The 24,653-nt window shown below is 43.4% G+C and overlaps 1 protein-coding gene across 2 annotated transcripts; it reads left to right on the top strand.

Moving 5' to 3' along the window:
• The first annotated feature begins 5,614 nt into the window (after positions 1 to 5,614).
• On the top strand, positions 5,615 to 17,912 carry CCKBR (cholecystokinin B receptor). Of its 2 annotated transcripts, XM_054438616.2 has the most exons (5): positions 5,615 to 5,868; positions 15,467 to 15,718; positions 15,879 to 16,128; positions 16,437 to 16,594; positions 16,796 to 17,912. In XM_054438616.2, the coding sequence occupies exons 1-5, from the start codon at positions 5,718 to 5,720 to the stop codon at positions 17,326 to 17,328; spliced, it is 1,344 nt and encodes a 447-aa protein (XP_054294591.1). In that variant the 5' UTR covers positions 5,615 to 5,717; the 3' UTR covers positions 17,329 to 17,912. The 2 variants fall into 2 exon arrangements, with proteins under 2 accessions (XP_054294591.1, XP_054294590.1); XM_054438615.2 differs by having other exon boundaries at positions 16,437 to 17,904.
• Positions 17,913 to 24,653: the final 6,741 nt, after the last annotated feature.

The raw sequence follows: 24,653 nt of genomic DNA, 5'->3' as shown, positions 1-24,653 counted from the left end.
CTATCAGACAGTAGCTCCCTACCAAATCTACAAACAACTGTCTTAGTTAAGATGCAGGTTAGGTTGCCATGACAATAGAGAAAAAAAATTGTAAGGAGTTAAGACTGCAGTTTCTTTTTCATGCAGAAGAATCAGGGATGATAAAATGGTTTGAGAGTATAGGAGACCCAGACGCCTTCCATTTTGTCATTCTGCCATCCCTAATATGTTACCCTCACTGCATGATTGAAGGTGGCTTGCTTTCCTATTTACATTCCTATTGCCCTCCCATAGGGGCAAAGAGGAAGAAAATGTCCATTTCTCTCCTTTAAGACCTTGATGTGGAAGCTGCACATATCACTTCTACCTACAGATACTACCTAGTCATAATGTGCATTTTTTGCACTTAGCTGCAAAAAGGTCTAGGAAATGTAGCTGTTAATTTGTAGGCCATAACTTATTTTTATCTATAATCATCTTTTTCTACTAATTTCCTCTTACAATTGAGTCGCTACTGCAATCAAAAGCTAGGATCCTCCACTTCCACTCTGGATTGCATGCATCCCTGACTTCTCAGGAACCTTGCATTATTAATTAACCATTCTCTCTCTCCTGTATCTTTAGTCTTTTTATATATTGGAGTAATTCCATCTGCCAAAAAAATGAAAAAGAGAGAAAGAAAGAAAGAAGAAAGTTCAAGTCCTCCCATCTTAAAAAAAAAATCTTTCATTTGACATCCTCTTGCAGCTCTATCCCCTTTCCTTAGTAACTACACTTCTTAAAAACTTGCCTGAAGTCATTTACTCCACTTCCTCCCATCACATTCAGTTTTCAGGACATCTACCCTGCCTTCTGCCTCAACAACCTCACTAAAATGGCTCTTTCTAAGGTTGCCAAAGATCTCCAGGTTACTAATTTTGGACCACATTTTTCATTCCTCATTTTGCTTACCCAGGAGCAGCATTTGAATGAGTTCACCAGTTTCTTCTTGCACCTCTTCTCTTTTAGCTTTTATGATGCTTCACTCTCTGGGTTTCCTCCTGTCCCTCTGTCTACTCTTTCTTGGTATCTTTTGCAGGCTCATCTTTCTCTATCCAGTCTTTAATAATGACCTCTAAAAGTCTGACTTGATCCTTCATTTGTTCTTATTCTACACACTCTAATTCTGTGGTTTGCATTGCTTCCTATATGATCTGTATATTTAGCTTCCTAATGGAATTCTACTTAGATATCTAATAGATATCTGAAACTTAATATGTCCAAAACAGAACAGATTTGATGGTGGGAGTTTCTCTGTGCTAGTTACTATTTTCTCTATGAAGTTGGAGTCTAGGTTGAGAGTGAAGAATGCTCTGTGTGTGTGTGTGTGTGTGTGTGTGTGTGTGTGTGTGTGTGTGTGTGTGTGGTCAGGGTGGGAGAAGAAATTAGAGATTTTATGAGACAAGAAAATTTGAAAACAATATTGTGTAAAATGACAGAAAGAAGGTAATCAGAGAAATTTGGTAAGACATCTACTCATTCTAAGCAGCACAGTATGAACAACTGAATTCTGATTTCCAAAATCCCTGACTTTGAATTCTGGCTCTTTCACCTAGTAGCTTTGTGGCTTTGGGCAAGTTACTTAAACTCTCTCTAAGCCATAGTTCTTTCATCTAAAATAGTGATCAACAATATTGGACCTAAATTCATGGTTCTTCATGAGGATTAAATGTACTTACAGGTAATGTGCCTTGAACATCATAGGTGTTCATCAAATAGTTTATATTGAGTTACCAGAAACCTTATTCATTTTTTATCTCATCCTTCTTTCTCACCCTCCACATGCAAATTATCTTTAAATTCTGTTTCTACCTCCTAGATAGGTCTTAGATCAATCTTTTCCACTACGTCCATGACTTTAGGTCAAGCCACTACCATCTCTCACCCAAATTACTGTCATAGACTCCCAATTGGTCCCACCTTTTAAGTTGCTCCCCACACTAACTCCACTGCAATCTTTCCAAATCTTTCTAAATCTTAACAAATTTCCAGTGCTCCCAATTCTTCCTTGCATGGCTTGCAAGAGTCTGCATTTGCTGCCTCATGAGATAGAAGGTGTGTGATTTGTCTATTGCTGTTGTAATAAATTACTATGAATGTAGTGACTAAAAACAACACCCATTTATTAGTTCACAGATCTATTGGCCAAAGGTTTACACAGAGTGGCTGGGTTCTCTGCTCAGGGTAACAAAAATCAAGGTTTCAGCCAGACTGAATTCTCTTCTACAGACTCGGGGGAGGACTGAAGTCTCTGTTCTTTTGCTGGCTGTCAGCTAGAAACTGCTGTCAACTAGAGGCCACTCTCAGGACTTGCCCTGTGCCCTCCTTCACCCTCAAGCCAGAAAACAGCCACCTGCGTTCCTTGCCACATTATCTCCTCCATCTTCAAGCTATCAACAGTGTGTTGAATTCTTCTCATTCTTCCAATCTCTTTGATTTCCTCTTCTGCTACCAGCGAGAAAAAAAGAACCCTTGGCTTTTAAAGGACTCATGTGACTTGGTTAGGACTAGCCAGATAATCTGTCTATCTTGAGATCAACTGATTAGTAGAATTAACTCCATCTGCAAAATCCCTTTTGCCATATAACATAATTGTGGGAGTAGTATCTCATCATATACACAGGTCCATCCACACACAAAAGAAGATTATATAAGGGTGACAGTCATTGGGGGTCATCTTCTAATTCTGCCTACCCAAGGAGAGGAAGCCAGGGGAAATATCCCTGAAGAATCGTAGCTTGAGCTGAGATCAGATGGATGAGTAAGTGTTAATTAGGTAAGGAAGGAAAGAAGAAGCTTCCAGAGAGCATATGGAAAAGCCATGCAACTGAAGGACACATAGCAAAAAAAAAAAAAAAAAAAAGGGAAAGAAAAAAGAAAAGGAAAAGAAAAGAAACAGGAGGTGACCAAAAAAAAGCTAGTGTGTTTACAGTGGAAAGAATAAGAATTACAGTGACTCATAGTGATTTGAAATAATGTGGCTAGAGAGGTAAGTGGGAGCCAGGCCACACAGGCTTTCTGAATTCTGTTAATATGTTTTCTCATTCCCTAAAGCAAAGGTCAAAAGAGTGGAATAGTCAGATTTGCATTCTGAGCATAGTACTTGGGCTATAAGGTGAAGTATAGATGTAGAGAGGCATCAGTAAAATGTGGTGGCCCATTTAGGAGGTTAGGAGTGCGGTTCAAGAGTAGGGTAATATCAGTGGACATATAAGCAAACAGATTCAAGGAACACTCAGTAGCTAAAATGAACAGGACTTTGTGATTGATTCAATATGGGAGTGATGTAGTTATGTTCCCCAGGAAGCAGACTCTCAAACAAAGATTACTGTGGAGGATGTTTACTAAGGAGCGCTCTTGGAGTTAACACCTGTGCAAGAGAGATGATGAAAATAGGATTGGGCAAAAGGAGAAGCTGAGCAGTAATTCAGTCCCAGTAAAGACCTCAGTCAACCATATGAAGAGTTCTAGGGATGTGAGCATCTTTCAGAGTTGTCCACCACGGGGTTGAGGGGATTAAACTTTTATACTTCTGTGCTGATCAGTCATTGGATATAGAATGCCCAAGAAAGGGAGCATAACCTTGGATGAGCTGGCTTTCTTCTGCTTAGGCAACTCCTGAAGGGTTATGACAGCTGAGGGCCATCTTTTAGCAGCACTCTCCACAGCTGGAAAATAAATCCTTCATTTTTGAAGAGGGTTCTGGGCATTGCATCACAGCATCCAGCATAGGGGTGAAGGAGCATAGGGGAGTAAGGCATCAATAATAATTCCTAAATTTCTGATTTGTACATCCTGGTGGGTGCACTTAATGACCACATATTACAATCATTGGCTTACTTGGGAAAATCCCCACTAGAATAGGTGCTACGCAGGAGCAAACTATATTGGACAACTAGTGCATACCCCTAGAACTGGCATAGTTTGCTAAATAAGTGAATGTCCATCTACTTCTATTTTCACTCCCCTCTCCCTTACATCCTTTGCTCCCTTCCCTCCTCATCCTACTGTCATCCAGTGTGGGAAAACTTGAGCAGGTTATCTGAGGCCCCACCTGTGCTGGAGTTGAACAAATAGCAAATCAAGCTCCTCTGGTCCAGGCTCTCTGATGGGCAAGACAGGCAGTACCAGGAGGAAGGAAAGGGGGAGCAGTTGATGACATCTCAGGCATAAACTGTCTTTCAACTCTCTTTCAATGCTTCAGCCCCTATAAACTCAGGGCTGGCTGAACCAGGTCCTCTCCAAAAGATTAATTGGATAAGGGCCTGCTGAATCCCCCATAAAGCCAGACTCCATTCTCTAATTTGCTCTTCCACTGATGCCCGCCCCCCACCTCTTACAGCTACTGCTGGGGGTCAGAAGAATTTCACATCGTATTGGAGTTCATCCGGAATCTGAAGAATGGATAGGAATCTGGAGATAGGAATCTGGGGAAGAAAAGGAATGGATAGAAGAATGCATAGGGAGCAGGGCTGAAATAGTAGAAGAGGCAAATCCTGCCCCGAGAAGCTGAACCCAGTTCAGTCCTGCACCCTTCAGCCCTGTTCCCGCTGCACCGCAGTGACCCGGTCCCCTTCCAGCCCCCTCTCGTGGGAACCTGACACCCTACACAGGCAGCTCTGCCTGCACTGAGAGCAAACAGGGAGCGTTAGCGTGTCGGGTGGGCGTGGGCGCTGCCTGGAGACGGTGGAGAAAGCCAACCTTCTCCTCCTCTTTTGCCTGCGCTGGGCCGGCGTTAGAATTATATCCCATCCTCACCTTACTCTGGTTTATCCTTGTCAGTGCTTGCCACCATCCCCAACTGCCCTCAACACTCAAGTCAGAAGCTTCCTCCCGGGAGCAGTTTTCCCTGGCAAGGCTTCCCTGGAGCCAAATCTCGGCCCCGGCCCCACCCCACTCCCGCCCAGCTGTGGAGGGCTCCTTGGGACCCTTAAGTGGAAGCCTGAGTGTTAAGCCTCAGACAGGAGATGGAGGGTGCGGAGATGCAGGAGCTACCCCAGTCCCGCAGCGAGGAGCTGCAGGGAACTACGGTAGCAATAGTGTCACGGTCACTGCGGCCACTGCAACACAGTACGGTAAACGCGGCTCTAGGCTCAGAATAAAGCATCCGCGCCTCAGCAGGTGACGCACGCAGACCCGGTCTCCAACGCCACCTCCACGTTCCCTGATACACCAGAGAAAGATGCTGGATCCGTGGCAGCCGTCTCCACCCAACGCCTCCTACCCTCCCTTCCCCGAAACCTCCCCCTACGCTGCCAATACTCTTGTCTTCAATCTCTCTCTCTCTCTCTCTCTCTCTCTCTCTCTCTCTCTCTCTCTCATTCCTGGGAATCGGGGGTGGGGGCGGGTGATAAAGAGAGGTGGGCAGGAGAGAAATCTCTAAGAGGAGACGGGACACATCTAGGGAGGGGGCGAGCCTGAAGGACAGTCGCACAGGGAGGGCAGAACTCCCGAGCCGGGGAGGGGGCGCACAGTCACCTGGTGGGACAGAGGCTGGCGGAGGGACGGGAACCCAGGCGGGGCGAGCCGCGGGAGAGTGGAGGGGCAGCCGCCTGGGCTGGGGGCGGGGACCAGGCGGGGCAGTGGGGCGGGGGAGGAGGGCGGCGGGAGCCTGAGCCGGAATCGCAGCGTGAGCAGGTGGAGCCGCGGTGGGAGCCCGCCGGGTCGAGCTGAGTAAGGCGGCGGGCTCGGCGGGGTCCATGGAGCTGCTAAAGCTGAACCGGAGCGTGCAGGGAACCGGACCCGGGCCGGGGGCTTCCCTGTGCCGCCCGGGGGCGCCTCTCCTCAACAGCAGCAGTGTGGGCAACCTCAGCTGCGAGCCCCCTCGCATTCGCGGAGCCGGGACACGAGGTGGGTGCCTCCCTCAGCCCCCTCCACAAGCTATTTCTCACTGTACCCCAGAACACTAATAGAGTCCCCCCAACGAGCTCCACACTACCTCCTCAAACGCCCACACCGTGCCCCTCATAGTACTCGCTCAGCCCCCAAACAGCTCCCCTCACACCTTCACCCCCACAGCTTACAACTTCATCATAGCTTCACACCACCTGGTGGGAACTCCTTCACATCCTGGTCCCCTGATTACACCTAAAGCCGCTGCTCACCCCAAAGCACAGCCCCTTCCCCAACACGCAGCCCCTCCTAGACACCAGTCAGAAGGCGAGGACCTCCTTTTGCCAACCCTGCAGATCTCCTTTTCCCTCTTACATCCAGTTCACAGAGCCACAACAGAGAAGGGAAGGAAGAAAGGAAGGCAGGATTGGGAAAAGAAGGGGGCTGGTTGAGGGAGGGAGCACTCTGGAAAGCTTGAATGGGAAGCTGAAGTTGTGATCACATCTGACACCCCAGCCCCCAGCCATCCCAAAAAAGATCCTCAAATCTGAATTAGGCTGGACACTAGGGGATGCTCCTTAGAGCTGCCTTCCTCCATTTCACTCCTTCTCAAACCCCTCTGCCTTCCTAGTTGGAGCTTTCAAGGCTCTGTGCCCTCTCTCTTTGTCTGCAAGTAATGTCTCCAGCTATCTTCCAAGCTCTCTCTCCAGCCCTAGGCTAGGTGCTGGGGGCACAGGGCAAACTAGACCCAGTCTGGACCCTCATGGCCCATAGCCAAGTGCAGAGAGAAAACAAGCAAATGGAAAAATCACAGACACAATGGAAGTCCCATGAAAGGGTCTAAACTGTGGGCACCAAAAGAACTTCACAGAGGCTAGAACCTTAGAGCTGGGTCTTGAAGTTGAGTGGGCAGAAAAGGAAGGAGTGGGATTCTAGGTGAAGGAGCAACGTTAAGCAGAAGGAAATTTTTCTAAACTCAAGAAGGGAAAGTTGAAATAAATTGTAATCCCAGTATTTATTTACCCCACGAAATAATCTATGCTTTCTCAGCCGAGTTGTTACACACTCACACTTGGATTCTGTCATTCAGCCAATATTTATTGAACCAGAGATTGTGCTAGGCAGTGGGAATGTAAGTTGAACAAAACCAACACAATTCCTGCTTCACAGAGCTCAAAGTTTAATGGGTGAGACAGACAAGCAGGGGATTGCAGCACAAAGTAGAAGAGCCTTGATAGGGAAAAGATAGTGGGAACACAAGTGGAGCACCTCTAGCTCAGCTTAGCCTCCTTGAGAATTAAAGTTGGCCTCTTGAGGAAATGAGATACAAAGTCAAAAAAATTAGGGAGACTGGCTCTAAGCTTCCTGTTGGCAAAAAAAAAAAATGTATATATATATACACACACACACACACACACACACACACATATACATATGGGAGAGCCAGCCAAGTGAACAGGCAGAAGAGGCAGAAAGCATCCCAAATAAAAGGACAAGATGTATAAAAAGCTCAAAGTTTGAATTCATGGCACTTTTATCCACTGTGACATAGTTTTGAGTGGCTAGAAGATATATCTTAAGAAGGGAATAATGAACAGGCTGGAGACCAGCCTAGAGGGTTTGCAGAGAGCCTGCTAGGCCTGACCATGGAATGTGGACTTTATCCTGAGGGCAATAGGAACTGCTAAAAGATTCAGTAGTACTACCAGGATTAGTTCTATAATGTGGAGAATGGATTGGAAGACATAAGATGGAAGGCAGGGGGATACTTTAGAAGGTTACTATATTACACTGGTCTGGGTGAAAGATGATGCTAGCTGAGACTAAGGTAATGGCAAGGGGGATGGAAAGAGGTGGATAGATTTGAGAGCCTCTTCTGGAAATGGAATCAACAGATTAGAAGCAGAGAGGATGGAAGAGGTCAAGGGATGACATTCAGATTTCTAACTTGGACAATTGAATGGATATTGGTGCTATAGCAATTGTATACAATGAGAAAGATAACAAAACAGCAGAAACAAGTTTGGAAGAGGGAATTATAAATTCAGTTTGGAACCCATTGAGTTTAAATGTTAGTGGGACATCCAGGTGAGGTTACCTAGTAAGCTGTTGAATCCAGGGGTCTGGAACTTACAGGAGAGGTCTGAGGTGGAAATACAGACTTGAAGAAGGTCTTTGCCTACAGGAGGTAGAAGCCCTAAGAATAGTTAAATCATAAAATTTTGTATAGAATGAGAAGAAAATAGGTCCTAGGTCAAGACTCTGCATAAGACCATTATTTAAAAGCCAGGCAGAGAAAGGAGAATTTATGAAGGAGATTCAGATGAAACTGTCAGAAAGGCAGGAGCTATGCCCTTCCAGAAAGCAAGAAAAAGAGAGTTTCAAGCAGGCTGGGGTAAGTGATATCAAATGCTATTGACATAAGTTACATAAATAAAAAACAGGACAGTCAGAACAGCATCCTTCACATTCAATAACAAGAAAATATTTAGGAGTTGTAGGTATTGAGGCTTGACTATGGTAAGTTAAAGATTGGGCTGGTGAGAGAGGGAGTTATGAGAAGTGAACCAAGGTATGTAGCCAAAACTTTGAAGAAGTCTGGTAGGCAAAGAAAGAGAGAGAAAGAGAAAGAAAAGCAGGATATTGCCAAAAATAGCAGGAGATTGAGGAAGTGGGGGGGCGGGTATGTGCGTACGTTTGTTATGTGTGTGCACGTGTGTGCGCACGCATTTTAGAACAAGAGCTTTTTAAAATGTTTGATGGTGATTGGGCCGAGAGAGGAAGATTGAAGGTACAGATAAGAAAGGGGATAGTCAACAGAGAAGATTCCCTGTGAAAGCGGGATGTGATGCAATTCAGAGCACAGGTGCAAAAATTTGCCTCACTTATCTAAATGCTCCTCACACATTTGGATGTTACCCAGCCAGTCACATGTTACACACAGAGACCCTGTTAGCCACACTCATTCAGATATTATCCCTGCAGATGCATAGGTTACCCAGGTTCACTCCAATGTTACCAATAGGAATTTGGATGTTACCACTTTATTCTTCTTATATAATCCATGTAGACTTGAGTATTACCCATGTTCACTCAGTACCCACAGAAAGACAAATGTTACCACACTCACTTTAATATCGTCCGAAGTCATTTTGGTGTTACCCATCCATCAAACACTACTCACTTTCATATTATTATTATCCACACACAATCAGATATTACCTATGCTCACTTAAGTAAGCTTTTCCCAGATACTACCCATAAAATTACAAATACTACTCTCACATACTCAGATAATACCCACAAAAGCTTAAATATTACTTACATTCACTCAGGTGCTCAGTTATGTCATTTACTCAGATTAACATCTTTTTTTTTTTTTTTTTTTTTTTTTTTTGAGACAGTCTCCCTCTGTTGCCCAGGCTGAGGTGCAGTAGCATGATCATGGCTCACTGCAGCCTTGACCTCCGCAGGCTCAAGTGATCCTCCCACCTCAACCCCCTGAATAGCTGGGACTACAGGCATGTGCTACCACAAGTGGCTAATTTTTTGTATTTTTTGTAGAGATAGGGTTTTTCCATGTTGCCCAGGCTGGTCTCTAAATCCTTGGCTTAAGAGATCTGCCCACCTCAGCCTTCCAAAGTGCTGGGATTACAGATATGAGCCACCATGTCTGGCCCAGATTAACATCTTAATTTAGTTAACATGTTAACATCTAACATCTGTACTCAAATACTACCCATACATACTTGGATATTACTTCTGCTCAGTCAGCAATTTCTATCATTATTTGGATATTCCACTATTCACAAGTAGACCTCTGAATGTAATCTATGCTTCCTGAAGATGTTACCTACAAAATGTTATCTACAGAGAATTGGATATTAACCCTTGCTCTTTCAAATGTTACTATAGTGACTCAGGTATTATCTAAACTTAAATGTAAGCCATATTCAATCGGATATTACCTATAAGCATGTAGATGTTACCATTCTCCAGATATGTCCCACAGAAATAAGTGTGACTTTCACCTACCCATATACTATTTCAAAGATTAAAGTATGCCCAACACTCACTCTGATATTACCTACACACCCTTGCATATTACTTCTGCTTCCTCAGTACCCACTATGTGGATTCCCCCATTCACCCAGCCACTACCCACAGTCAGTTGGATGTGATCCCTGCTTATCATAGAGACAAGGGTATTACTTTGATGTCTGTGTGCATGGGTGAACAGATCAAACATGCCAGTAGAATGCAGAATTTAAGGCATCAGCTTCAGTGTGCTGTGGAGTTTTTCCTTAGAAAGGCTTGGTTTTCATTTTATGTCACGTTGTCTGGATTTTTGTGCTCATACTTCTCTGCCATTATCTAGACAGAACAAATACAGATCTTCTAAACACCAGAAGAACTGAACTGTCTCAATCTTCTGAGTCGCCTGGTCTGATGCCAGTCTTCCTCTCATCCCCAGGAAGATGATGAGATGATGCTCACGGGTAGACTAGCAAGGCACTTGTGGATGTACCCCAGCAGGTGCTATCTCCCATTCTTCTACCTATGCCTGTTTCCTAGTCACTGAAGCCACTGTCATCACTCATATTCCACCACGCAAACACACATCAATACACACACACACACACACACACACGCATACAAGTCTAATTCTGATTTATTTTGTGCATGACTTTTAAAACTAATGGATTATTTTTAGAGCAGTTTTAAGTTTACAAAAAGTACAAAGTGCCCATACACACACAAACACACATATACACAGAATTTACCCTATTATTAACAGCTTACATTAGTGTGGTACATGTGTCACAATTTATGAGCCAATATCAATACATTATTCACTAAATTCTAGAGTTTACATTAGGGTTCACTTTTTGTGTTGTATGGTTCTATAGGTTTTGACAAATGTATAATGGCATGTATCCATCATTACAGTATCACACAGAATAGTTTCACTGCCCTAAAAATCCCCTGTACTTCACCTATTTATCCCTCACTCTGCCTCCCCAAACTCCTGGCTCTAAAATTGCTTTTAATTAGAATTTTTCACATTTCTGAACTGTTCAACAGCAAAGACCTGTGGAGACAGTGGTGGCTGGAAATAAGATAATAGCTAGGAATGTCCAGTAAAACAGCAAAACACTGCACAGTTGCTGGTCATTTTTACTGGGACTTTGTCTTATAAATTTCAAGAGTCCCCAAGCATATTGTGAACTTTATAAGGGTGAGATTTAGCTCCATCTTTATGGTCCATCACAATTAGCCAAGGTCAAGGGCACACACATGGGACATCAGCTGGATGAATGAATGAGAAATTGCTTTTCATGCTTCACAGTACTGTACCAATTTGAGCTGTGGCAATTGCATCAATAATTAGTTAAAGAAAGACATCCAGAGGCAGATGTAAGCAAGATAATGGAACTAGAAAGATTAAAGAGGTGGAGGCTGGGGGTGGGAGGACAATGGATTTGGAGGAGAAACAGTGAGTCCAAGGTAAACCACCAGCTCTATTCTGAGTCCAAGGACCTCTCTGACAGAGGTCTCCCTCCTAAAGTTCCTTTATTCTCCACCATACACACTTACTCCCCTCAAATTTTGTCACCTATAAGCATTCCGTAATCCTTCCTTACAGAAAGAGGCCCAGCTTCTAAAGGAAATATAGATGGTATGCATATAAAAAACAAAAGTTATGCATCTGAAATCATAACCTCTCACTGACCCCCACAAGGACCTTCCAACATGTGTCTCCAAAAAGACAGAGGCAAAGAAGAAGAGAGGGCATGCTGGAGCACCTCTGCAGAGATGACGGATGGATGAGGAGGGGGAAAGCAGGTGCACTTCTGTCTTGAAAGACAGAATCATCCAAGATTCATTAACAAGCGTGTGTTGCCTGCCTCCTCTGTGCTAGGGATGATGAGTGCTAGGGATATACTGTTGAGCGAGATGGACCTTGCCCCTGTCCTCAAGAAGCTCTTCGTCTAGTGGGGAAGACAGAGAATTACATACATACTAATACAGTGAAAAATGCCATGGTTGAGTATAGAGAGAGGGAGAAAGAGGCATTTAGATTGAGATTTGATTAAGAAGGAGGCAGTATGGGCCGGGTGTAGTGGCTCAAACCTGTAATCCCAGCACTTTGGGAAGCCAAAGCAGGTGATCACCTGAGGTCGGGAGTTCGAGACCAGCCTTACCAATATGGACAAACCCATCTCTACTAAAAATGCAAAATTATCCGGGCGTGGTGGTGCATGCCTGTAATTCCAGCTACTCAGGAGGCTGAGGCAGGAGAATCGCTTGAACCCAGGAGGCAGAGGTTGTGGTGAGCCAAGATCATGCCATTGCACTCCAGCCTGGGCAACAAGAGCAAAACTCCATCTCAGAAACAAAAACAAAAACAAACAAACAAACAAAAAAAAAAACAAGGAGGTAGTATGATGAATAACAGAGTACTGCAGGAACAAACAGTAGGAGGCAAAGCACATTAGGGATCAGGGACTTGGCTTCTATTCTGATTCAGCCCCTTATCAGGTGTGTGGTCTTGAGCAAAGAATGTTACTGCTGAGTTCAATTTGGAAGTTTTTATAAATAGCATTTATTTGATGCCTACAATTTCTAAATAAATTGGTTTTTGTTATGAGAAAATACAGTTGTGCATTAACTAATGATGGGGATACCTTCTGAGAAATGCATCATTAGGTGATTTCATTGTGTAAACATCATAGAGTGTTTGTCACACAAACCTAGAAGGTATAGCCTACTACATACCTAGGCTATATGGTATAGCCTATTGCTCCCAGGCTGCAAACCTGTACAGTATATTACTGTGCTGAATATTGTAGGGAAGAGTAACACAATATTATGTATTTGTGTATCTAAACATAGAAAAGGTACAGTGAAAATACAGCATAAAAGATAAACCATCATACACCTGTATACGGCACGTACCATAAATGGAACTTGCAGGAGTAGATGTTGCTCTGGCTAAGTCAGTGAGTGAGTGGTGAGTGAATGTAAAGGCCTAGGACATTACTGTACACTGCTGTAGACTTTATAAACACTGGATACTTAGGCTACACTAAATTTATTTAATAATAAATTAAACTTAGCATACTGTAACTTTTTACTTTATAAACTTTTTGACTCTTTTGTAATAACACAGTGTAAAACAAAAAACACATTGTATGGCTATACAAAAATATTTTCTTTTTTTATACTCTTATCCTATAAGCATTTTTCTGTTTTTAACTTAAAAAAAAGAAAAAAAAACCTTTCTGTTAAAACAAAGCCACAAACACACACATTGGGCTACACAGGGTCAGGATAAATATTGCCATCTTCCACCTCTACATCTTGTCCCACTGGAAGGTCATCAGGGCAACACCACACATGGAGCTGTCATCTCCTATAATAACAGTGCTTTATTCTGGAATACATCTTAAAGGACCTGCCTGAGTCTGTTTTATAGTTAACTTTTTTTAAAAAATAAGTAACAGTATACTCTAAAATAATGATTGAAAGTATAATGTAGTAAATACATCAACCAGTCACACAGTCATTTATTATCACTATCAAGTATTATGTACATCATTGTATGTGCTAGGCTTTTATATGACTGACAGCACAGTAGGTTTGTTTATACCAGTATCCCCACAAACACATACATAATGCATTATGCTGCAATGTTACAATAACATAACTAGGTGATAGAAACTTTTCAGCTCCATTATAATCTTTTGTTGTTGTTATTTTGGGTTTTGTTTGAGACAGAGTCTCACTCTGTTATGCAGGCTGGAGTGCAGTGGCACTATCATAGCTCACTGCAGCCTTGAACTCCTGGGTTCAAGCAATCTTTCTGCCTCAAACTCCTGAGTAGCTATGACTATAGGCATGTGTCACCACACCCAGCTAATTTTTTATGTTTTGTAGAGATGGGATTTTGCTATGTTGCTCAGGCTGATCTCAAGCTCCTGGCCTCAGGTGATCCTCCCGCCTTGGCCTCCCAAAGTGCTGGGATTACAAAGATAAGCCACTGCACTCAGCTGTTCATTATAATCTTATGAGACCACCATCGTATATGAAATTTGTCATTTACCAAAACATCGTTATTCAGTGCATGGCTGTAGTTTTCAATTTGGGAGCTAAAATGAGAATCAGTCAAAGTATGGGGCTCTGGAAGAGAGGGCTGCAGCTTTGAGGCTTTCCTTCTCTGCAATCTAGGAGGCTCTGTCCCCTGCCCTCTCTGCCTTCCAGCTCTAATCCCTCTCATGCTGAGGCCATAGTTGTGAGTGATTCAGTCCTGTTCAATCCAATTCAATTTTATCTAAATCTGCTTGGCTGTGATGTGGTGGTCCAAAGATTAATCCATCTTTTAATAGACAATGACACAAAAGAATGGGGTCAGCCTCCCAGCCCCTCTGCCTCACACAGGTGTCCCTCTTATGAGCTCTGACAGCACCTTATACATCCTTCAGCCTCACTCCTTATCACATCTGTTTATGTATCTGAGTTTACTTCCCCACTGTGAGCTCTCAAATGGCAGGGATCTTGTCATGTTCATCTCTTTGTCCCCAGTGCCTAGCACAAAGGGAGTCCTCTGTAAATGTTTATAGAGTGAGAATGAATGTTTGGAGAGAATTAAAATACAAGGCAGAAGTAAAATAGGCTTTAACAGTTGTGTAAGAAACAGTCATGGGTCAGAGAAAGAGGAGAGTAATACCAAATGAGGTGTCCAGAAGGGCCTTACAGAAGAAGTAGCAGTCAATTTGAGTCTTGACCAACAAGGGATGAATAGGAATTCACCAGATACAGAAAATAAGCTTGTGATGAGGAGTGGAAGTTGTGAGGAGGGTTGGTAAAAGAGTATTCCGGTCTGAGAAACCAGCTTGAGCAGGGAGAGAGTCACAAGTGCAAATGATGCATTCAAGAAATTGAGTCATCCAGTGGCTTGCTTAAATGCCTGCAGTACAGGGAGGGGGTGGGAGAGAAAGAGATCCCTTCTGGGAGGAGAGAAAGAGGTCCCTTCTGGGAGGATCTTGATGATATTCTGAGGGGTTGCAGACAGTAGAGAGTGAGTGAAGTTTTTTTGTTTTGTTTTGTTTTTTTTGCTTTTGTTTTTAGAGAATAAAGATATGATCTGATGTGATTCAAAAGGTAGTGGGTTGTCAACAGTGTAGAATACTCTAGGGGGGTCAAATAGAATAGGCTAAGAAAGGACTTTTGAATTTAGCAGTTAAAGATTAGTGTACTTGGGAAGAAGTATGCACTGATAGGGTACAGAATATTGTATTGTAATGGAATGAAGCGCAAATGAGAAGACACAAATGTCCTCTTAAGAAGTTTGGCTGCAAAAAGAAGGAAAGATTTGGAACAAACCTTGAGAAGAGACAGGCTTTCTTAAGGAAGGGCAGAGTTGGGCCAATTTAACCAAACCTCAAAGGGTTAGAAGGCTAAAGGATTCAAGTTCACCATTTACTGAGCAGTTCATTGGTGGGGAATGTAGGCATCTGGCTGGGTAGTGAGGGTTGGGGATAAGAGGGAAGGAGGGGGATTTGACTGAATGAAGGCTGACCCCCTACTGCCACCTCTCCCTTTTCTTACCCAGAATTGGAGCTGGCCATTAGAATCACTCTTTACGCAGTGATCTTCCTGATGAGCGTTGGAGGAAATGTGCTCATCATCGTGGTCCTGGGACTGAGCCGCCGCCTGAGGACTGTCACCAATGCCTTCCTCCTCTCACTGGCAGTCAGCGACCTCCTGCTGGCTGTGGCTTGCATGCCCTTCACCCTCTTGCCCAATCTCATGGGCACGTTCATCTTTGGCACAGTCATCTGCAAGGCGGTTTCCTACCTCATGGGTGGGTGAGACAACCACCCCACCCCCACTTGCCACTCTCCCCTCCTAAAGCTCTTGTGTAGGGGTCTTCCCCGGTTGGCAGGGAGGGGTGTGAGGAAGTCCCATTGATGGTTGTGTAGTGCAAGTTTCCTAGGTGACTCCCTCTCTCTTCCCTTGCTTAGGGGTGTCTGTGAGCGTGTCCACGCTAAGCCTCGTGGCCATAGCACTGGAGCGGTACAGCGCCATCTGCCGACCACTGCAGGCACGTGTGTGGCAGACGCGCTCCCACGCGGCTCGCGTGATTGTAGCCACGTGGCTGCTGTCCGGACTACTCATGGTGCCCTACCCCGTGTACACGGTCGTGCAACCAGTGGGGCCTCGTGTGCTGCAGTGCGTGCATCGCTGGCCCAGTGCGCGGGTCCGCCAGACCTGGTGAGCTTGCCCACAAACTATCCTAGGAATTCCTTTCTCACCCCTATTAGATGCTTACGACCATTGCCCAGAATCTTCCTCCAGCTTCCCGGAGAATTACCATGCCAATTCCTATTCCGCATCCACCACCCTGGAGTTCCAGTTTGGGTCCCCTCCCCAGTTCTCTCTCCCTTCCCAGCGGCACCCCCAAATCCTACTCTTACTTCAGGTACCTGGCCACAGCCCTAGAAACACTAGTCCTTGGCTTTTTCTCCATCTGTGATTATAGCTGGACAGAAACCCGAGTGATCTGTCTGTGTTGCCTTCAGGTCCGTACTGCTGCTCCTGCTCTTGTTCTTCATCCCGGGTGTGGTTATGGCCGTGGCCTACGGGCTTATCTCTCGCGAGCTCTACTTAGGGCTTCGCTTTGACGGTGACAGTGACAGCGACAGCCAAAGCAGGGTCCGAAACCAAGGCGGGCTGCCAGGTAGGGCTGGACCACGTGAGCAAAATCTGGGAGAGGCGGAGCTTTGGAGGGCGACGGGGCCTGCTGGAGTGGGTGGGGCTAAAATGAAGGTGAGAAGAAAGCTGGAAATGGGGTTAAGCTGGGAGCGGAGGTCAGGTGGGAATTGGGCTGGAGATTGGGAGGACTCGCCTTTTTCTCTGACCGCCCGCCCTTTGTGCTCAGGTGCTGTTCACCAGAACGGGCGTTGCCGGCCTGAGACTGGCGCGGTTGGCGAAGACAGCGATGGCTGCTACGTGCAACTTCCACGTTCCCGGCCTGCCCTGGAGCTGACGGCGCTGACGGCTCCTGGGCCAGGACCCGGCTCCCGGCCCACCCAGGCCAAGCTGCTGGCTAAGAAGCGCGTGGTGCGAATGTTGCTGGTGATCGTTGTGCTTTTTTTTGTGTGTTGGTTGCCAGTTTATAGTGCCAACACGTGGCGCGCCTTTGATGGCCCGGGTGCACACCGAGCACTCTCAGGTGCTCCAATCTCCTTCATTCACTTGCTGAGCTATGCCTCGGCCTGTGTCAACCCCCTGGTCTACTGCTTCATGCACCGCCGCTTTCGCCAGGCCTGCCTGGAAACGTGCGCTCGCTGCTGCCCCCGGCCTCCACGAGCTCGCCCCAGGCCTCTTCCTGATGAGGACCCTCCCACTCCCTCCATTGCTTCGCTGTCCAGGCTTAGCTACACCACCATCAGCACGCTGGGCCCTGGCTGAGGAGTAGAGGGGCCATGGGGGCTGAGGCAGGGCAAATGACAAGCACTGACCCTTCCAGACACACAAAACACAAACCACAACTGACACAGGACACCAACACCCAAAGCATGGACTAACCCCAACGCACAGGAAAAGGTAGCTTACCTGACACAAGAGGAACAAGAATAGAGCAGTACACAGGAAAGGAGGCATGCCTCTGATATGGGACTGAGCCTGGCCCATAGAAACATGACACTGACCTTGTGTAGACACAGCATCCCTAGCAGTGAACTATTTCTACACAGTGGGAACTCTGACAAGGGCTGACCTGCCTCTCACACACACAGATGAATGGCACTGATTGTTTTAGAGACTGTGGAGCCCGGCACAGGACTGACTGTGGGATGCTCCTAGTTTGACCTAACGATGCCCTTTCCCAATCAGCACTGAAAATACCATCAGGCCTAATCTCATACCTCTGACCAACAGGCTGTTCTGCACTGAAAAGGTTCTTCATCCCTTTCCAGTTAAGGACCGTGGCCCTGCCCTCTCCTTCCTTATCCACACTGTTCAAGAAATAATAAATTATTTGGCTTCCTCCTGAACTTCCTGTCTGGATTCTTTTGGGGCAGGTGAGGAGGCATAGGATTTTGCAGTATCCTTCTGTCAGGTCTCTCCCACTGTTGCACACTGCTGTGCACAACCCCTTGCCAGAAAGCCTAGCCTCTGAGGTTCAGTGTGGCTGTGCATATTCTTTCTGAGTTTTCATCCTCTACCTACATTCCAATGTTGTAATAGCTGTGAATGGGGATGGAAAATGGCATATTCATAACATATCATGATTCCTGATCACATTATCCCAAAGTGGTGCCACTGTTAAGGTATTATATTAATGGATGCTTATTAAATTTTGATGAAAAGATAAAAGAGGAAGCACTGTATAATAAGACCAAGTTTATTCAATGTGTGTTTGAAACACCAGAGATCAGACCATGACAAGTATACAGAAGTTAATTAAAGCGTAGGGATTTTTTACTGTACTCTCTTCCCCAGTGTCAAAACCTGGCCAAGATTCTGCCAAATGGAAACACTTTTAGTAGCTACAACAAAAAAATCTGAATAGGAGTCTGAGAACCCAGTCTCCCTTTTACTATAAGAATGATCTAGCCCCAGAGACAGGCAAAGACCAACAATATCACCTCTCCACACACAATGACAAATGAGGAAGAACAGGAACTGAGGACCTCACTAAGGGGACATACATGGATAATCAGAGGCATAGTATATTGGAGGAGGGGTCTTTTGATGCTTCATCTTGTAAGAGACAGGGGAAACTGAGGCCCAGAGCAGGAATGTAAGCTGCTTAAGGTCATACAGTAAGTTAGAGCAAGATAGAATAATGGTGTTGAAGTAGACACTGGGCTGGAGATGGGGAAGAAGACCCACCCATGAGGAGCAGAGACAAGTTTTGTGGGGCCTAAAGTTTATAAAATTGGTGCTCTTTTTTTAAGAAAGAAAAAGAATACAAAGTTACAGATACAAAATTACTGGGACCCTGACCAGGGCCTTGAAAGGGGCCTGTGCAAGTGATGAGCCCTCAATTTTAAGCCTCATTCACTTCCCAGCCAATATGCCTCTAAAGTACACCCATTAACTATCCTGGAGAAGGCTGCATGGAGTAGAGGACAGTGAGAAAGGAGAGTGGTTCTTCTGTTTACCAGTGCTGGGGTTGCTTCCATCCATTGTCTCTACAGGATTCTGGGCTGCAAGAGGCAGGAAGAAGGAAGAAAAGGAGGGAGAAGGCGTTCCAAGCTGTCAACTATGACAGGGATGGTTAAAAATAGAATCCCAGCTGGTCTGAGGAGCTGCAGGCAGATATTGGGCCTTTCTTTCTCATGCCAGCTTCTCTGTGGGGTGGGAGTAGGCTGGCCCATAGGCTCCCTAGCACTCCACCGTTCCTTCTAAAGACTGCCTGGGGCTGTTAGCCCCCTCTGGCTGGAGCCTGGGCTCCAGATGACCACGAAATGGCAGCCTGGAGCTCGGTAGGGGAGGACTGGGTCTACAGAATATTTTTACCTCCATCACCCCACTCCATGCCCTATCCAGCTGTCAGATATGAACTCTTGAGCTCCTTCCATCTATTTTCCGTTTCTTGGAATCTGATAAAACATTTCAGGTCTAGATTTAATATCACTGTCCCCATGAAGTCCTACTTTGTCATTCTGACAAAGCTTGTATGCTCATATGGTACTTACTGCTTTCTCTCTTTTGTCATAGTCATCTGTGTTCCTGCGTAATTTATCCTATCAGCCTGAGAGCAGCATGATGTAGTAGGAAGATGACTGAGCCTGGTCGGGTGATAGAGGAGGGTAGTGGTAAGATCTAATTCTAAGCGATAGGCATTTTATATACACTGATTCATTTCATTCTCTGAATACTTCCACAGAACATTTCTCCTCATTCAAAAGACAAATAAAGTGAAGCTAAGAAAGCTTAAGGGAGTTATACGAGGTCCTACAGCCAGAATACAGCCAAGAACTGAGCTCGAGTATCTGACTTCAAAGCTTTTTCTCTTTCCATTATACTGTGTTGCCTTCTTTCAAGTCTTTCCAGTCCTAGTTCTATCTTTTAAAAGTTGTGTGATTTTGTGCACGTTATCTAAATGAGTTTCAGGCTCAGGTGTAAAACGGTAATGTTATATTAACCTTACACTGCCATTTTGAAAATTAAGTAAAATAATGCATATAAAGTGCTTATCATTGTATCAGGCACATAGCATAAGAAGAGTCAGATGCATCAAGACTGGGAGAAAGAAAAAGCACCAGGAAACAAAGCCTTCTGTAGACAGGTAGCCACCCATAATTGAATAGGACAGAACTCTGGGTCCAAGGGGAGGCTCAGAGCTTGCTATGGGATGATATTAGAAAGTGATACCTGTAGGCAAATAAATGGTAGGAAAAAAAAGAAAGTGGTGTACACTGGAATGAAACTAGAAATCAAAAACGATAAAAATTTTGGAAACTATACAAACACATGGAAATTAAACAATATGTTCCTGAATGACAGTGGATCAATGAAGAAATTAAGAAAAAAATGAAAAATTCCTTGAAACAAATAATAATGATAATGATAATGGAAACACAACATACCAAAACCTATGGCATACAGCAAAAGCAGTACTAACAGAGAAGTTTATAGCTTGCCTACATTAAAAAAGAAGAAAAACTTCAAATAGACAGCCTAATGATACATCTTAAAGAATTAGAAAAGCAAGAACAAACCAAACCCAAAATTACCAGAGGAAAAGAAACAATAAATATCAGAGCAGAACTAAATGAATTTGAAATGAAGAAAAAAATCAAAAGATCAATGAAACAAAATGTTGGCTTTTTGAAAAAATAAACAAAATTGACAAACCTTTAACTAGAATAAGAAAAAAGAGAGAAGACCCAAATATATAAAATCAGACATGAAAAAGGAACATTATGACTGATACTGCAGAAATTCAAAGGATCATTAGTGATGACTATGAGCAACTATATGCCAATAAATTGGAAAATCTAGATGAAATAAATTCCTAGATACATAAAATCTACCAAGATTGAACCATAAAGAAATCCAAAACCTGGCCGGGCACGGTGGCTCACACCTGTAATCCCAGCACTTTGGGAGGCCGAGGCGGGCAGATCACCTGAGTTCGGGGGTTCAAGACCAGCCTGACCAACATGGAGAAACCCCATCTCTACTAAAAATACAGAAGTTAGCCAGGCATGGTGGCGCATGCCTGTAATCCTAGCTACTTGTGAGGCTGAGACAGGAGAATCGCTTGAACCCGGCAAGCAGAGGTTGCAGTGAGCCGAGATCACGCCATTGCACTCCAGCCTGGGCAACAAGAGCGAAACTCTGTCTCAAAAAAAAAAAAAGAAGAAGAAGAAAGAAAGAAAGAAATCCAAAACCGAACAGACTAAAAACAAGTAATTATATTGAAGCTGTAATAACAAGTTTCCCAGAAAAGAAAAGCACGAAACCCAGTATCTTCACAGCTGAATTCTACCAAACATTTAAAGAACTAATACCAATTCTACTCAAACTATTCCAAAAAACAGAGGAGGAGGGAATACTTCCATACTCATTCTGTGAGGCAAGTATTACCCGAATACCAAAACCAGACAAAGATACATCATAAAAGAAAACTATAGGCCAATATCAATGATGAATATTGATGCAAAAATCCTCCACAAAATACTAGCAAACCAAATTCAACCATACATTAAAAAGATGATTCATCATGACCAAATAAAATTTTTCCCTGGGAGGCAAATCAATCAGTGTGATACATCATATCAACAAAATGAAGGACAAAAAACATATGATTATTTCAAGTGATGCTGAAGAAACATTTGACAAAGTTCAACCTCCCTTCATAATAAAACCCTCAAAACACTGGGGATAGAAAGAACATACCTCAACATAATAAAAGTCATATATAATAGACCTATAGCTAGTATCATACTGAATGGGGAAAAACTGAAAGTCTTTCCTCTAAGCTCTGGAACATGACAAGGATATCCACTTTCACCACTATTATTCAACATAGTACTGGAAGTCCTACAGCAATCAGACAAGAGAAAGAAAAAAAGAACATCCAACTTGGAAAGGAAGAAGTCAAATTATCCTCATTTGCAGATGATATGATCTGATATTTGGAAAAACCTAGACTCCACAAGAAAACTATTAGAACTGATAATCAGATTCAGTGATGTTGCAGGATACAAAATTAATATACAAAAATCAGTAATATTTCTGTATGCCAACAGTGAACAATCTGAAAAAGAAATCCAGAAAGTAATCCCCCAGTTAATAGGATTCCTATTTTAAAAAAGAAGAAAAGAAAAATATTAAAAGAAAGTAATCCCATTTATAATGGCTACAAATGAAATAAAATACTTAGGAATTAACAATAACAAGTGAAAGATTCCTACAATCAAAACTATAAAACACTGATGAAAAAATTGAAGAAGACACAAAAAAATGGAAAGATATTTCATGTTCGTGGATTGGAAGAATCACTATTGTTAAAATATCCATAGTACCCAAAGCAATCTACAGATTCAATGCAATGCATATCAAAATACCAATGACATTCTTCACAGAGAGAGAAAAAAATCCTAAAATGTATATTAAACCAAAAAAGACCTAGAACAGCCAAAGCTACCTTAGCAAAAAGAAAAAAACTGAAGGAATCATATTACTTAACTTTAAATTACACTATAGACCTATAATAACCAAAATGGCATGGCACTGGCATAAAAACAGACACATAGATCAGGGGAACAAAACAGAGAACTCAGAGATAAACCCATACCTCTACAGTGAACTTATTTTTGACAAAGGTGCCAAGAACATACAATGGGGAAAGGACAGTCTCTTCAATAAATGGTGCTCGGAAAACTGGATATCCATATGCAAAAGAATGAAACTAGACCCCTATCTCTTGCTATATAAAAAAATCAAATTAAAATGATTAAAGACTTAAATCTAAGACATCAACCCATGAAACTACTATAAGAAAACATTGGGAAAACTCTCTAGGACATTAGACTGGGCAAAGATTTCTTGAACAATACCCCACAATCACAGGCAACCAAAACAAAAATTGGCAAATGGGATTACATCAAGTTAAAAAGCTTCTGCACAGCAAAGGAAAGAATCAACAAAGTGAAGGGACAATCCACAGAAGGGAGAAAATATTTTCAAACTACCCGTCTGACAAGGGATTAATAACCAGAATATATAAAAAGCTCAACTTTATAGGAAAAAATCTAATAATCTGATTTAAAATTGGGCAAAAGATCTGAATAGACATTTCTCAAAATGTACAAATGGCAAACAGGCACAAAAAAGGTGCTCAATATCACTGATCATCAGAGAAATGCAAATCAGAACTACAATGAGATATCATCTCACACCAGTTAAAATGGCTTTTACCCAAAAGATAGGCAATAACAAATGCTGGCAACAATGTCGAGAAAAGGGAACCCTCATACACTGTTGGTGGGAATGTAAATTAGTAAATCACTGTGAATAACACTTTAGAGGTTCCTCAAAAGAGTGAAATAGAGCTACTATAGGATTCAACAATCTTGCTCCTAGGTATGTACCCAAATGAAATGAAATCAGAGGGGCTGAGCTCAGTAGCTCATGCCTCTAATCCCAGCACTTTGGGAGGCCAAGGCGGGTGGATCACCTGAGGTCAGGAGTTCGAGGCCATCCTGACCAACAAGGTGAAACCCCATCTCTACTAAAAATACAAAAATTAACTGGGCATGGTGGCGTGTGCCTGTAATCCCAGCTACTCGGGAGGCTGAGGCAGGAGAATCGCTTCAACCTGGGAGGCAGAGGTTGCAGTGAGCCGAGATCGCGCCACTGCATTCCAGCCTGGGCGACGGAGCAAGACACAGTCTCAAAAAAAAAAAAAGAAAAAGAAATGAAATCAGAGAGATCTGCACCCCCATGTTTATTGCAGCACTATTCACAATAGCTAAGATTTGGAAGCAACCTAAGTGTCCATCAACAGATGAATGGATAAAGAAAATGTGGTACATACACACAATAGAGTACTACTATTCAGCCATAAAAAGGAATGAGATCATGTCATTTACAACAACACTGATGGATGGTCATTATGTTAAGTGAAATAAACCAGGTACAGAAAGACAAACTTTGCATGGTCTCACTTATCTGTGGGAGCTAAAATTTAAAACAATTGAACTCATAGACATAGAGAGTGGAAGGATGGTTACCAGAGGCTGTGAAGGGTAGTGGGGGAGCGGAGGGGAAGTGAGAATGGTTAATAAGTACCAAAAAAAATTTAGAATGAATAAGACAGTATTTGCTAGCACAACAGGGTGACTATAGTCAAAAATAATTTAATTGTACATTAGAAAATAACTTATTCAATTGTTTGTAACAAAAAAGATAAATGCTTGAGGTGATAGATGCCCCATTTATTCTTAAGTGATTATTACACATTGCATTCCTGTATCAAAATATGTACACCTACTATGTACCCACAAAAATTAAAAAATAAAATTTTTTAAGTGGTAGAGTCAGGATTTGAACCCAGGTCTGCCTGATCCCAAAGGCCATGCTCTTTTCACTATATATTCTGACTCTGCCTAGAGTGCTCATTCAGGGCTGGAAAGAAATGAACTGGTGGGGAGCAGTTTGGAATCACTCAAGACTCTTCCCTGAGCCCAATGTAGAAGAAAAGAGGTTTAAATTTATAGCTCTGCAGACTTCAATCCCTCAGCAAGCCCCGGGTGTACTGTCCCCATCCCTGCAGG

Source organism: Pongo pygmaeus, chromosome 9, assembly GCF_028885625.2.
Source record: "Pongo pygmaeus isolate AG05252 chromosome 9, NHGRI_mPonPyg2-v2.0_pri, whole genome shotgun sequence".
In the NCBI taxonomy this organism is placed as follows: Eukaryota; Metazoa; Chordata; class Mammalia; order Primates; family Hominidae; genus Pongo; species Pongo pygmaeus.
This window is presented reverse-complemented; position numbering and strand designations above follow the sequence as displayed.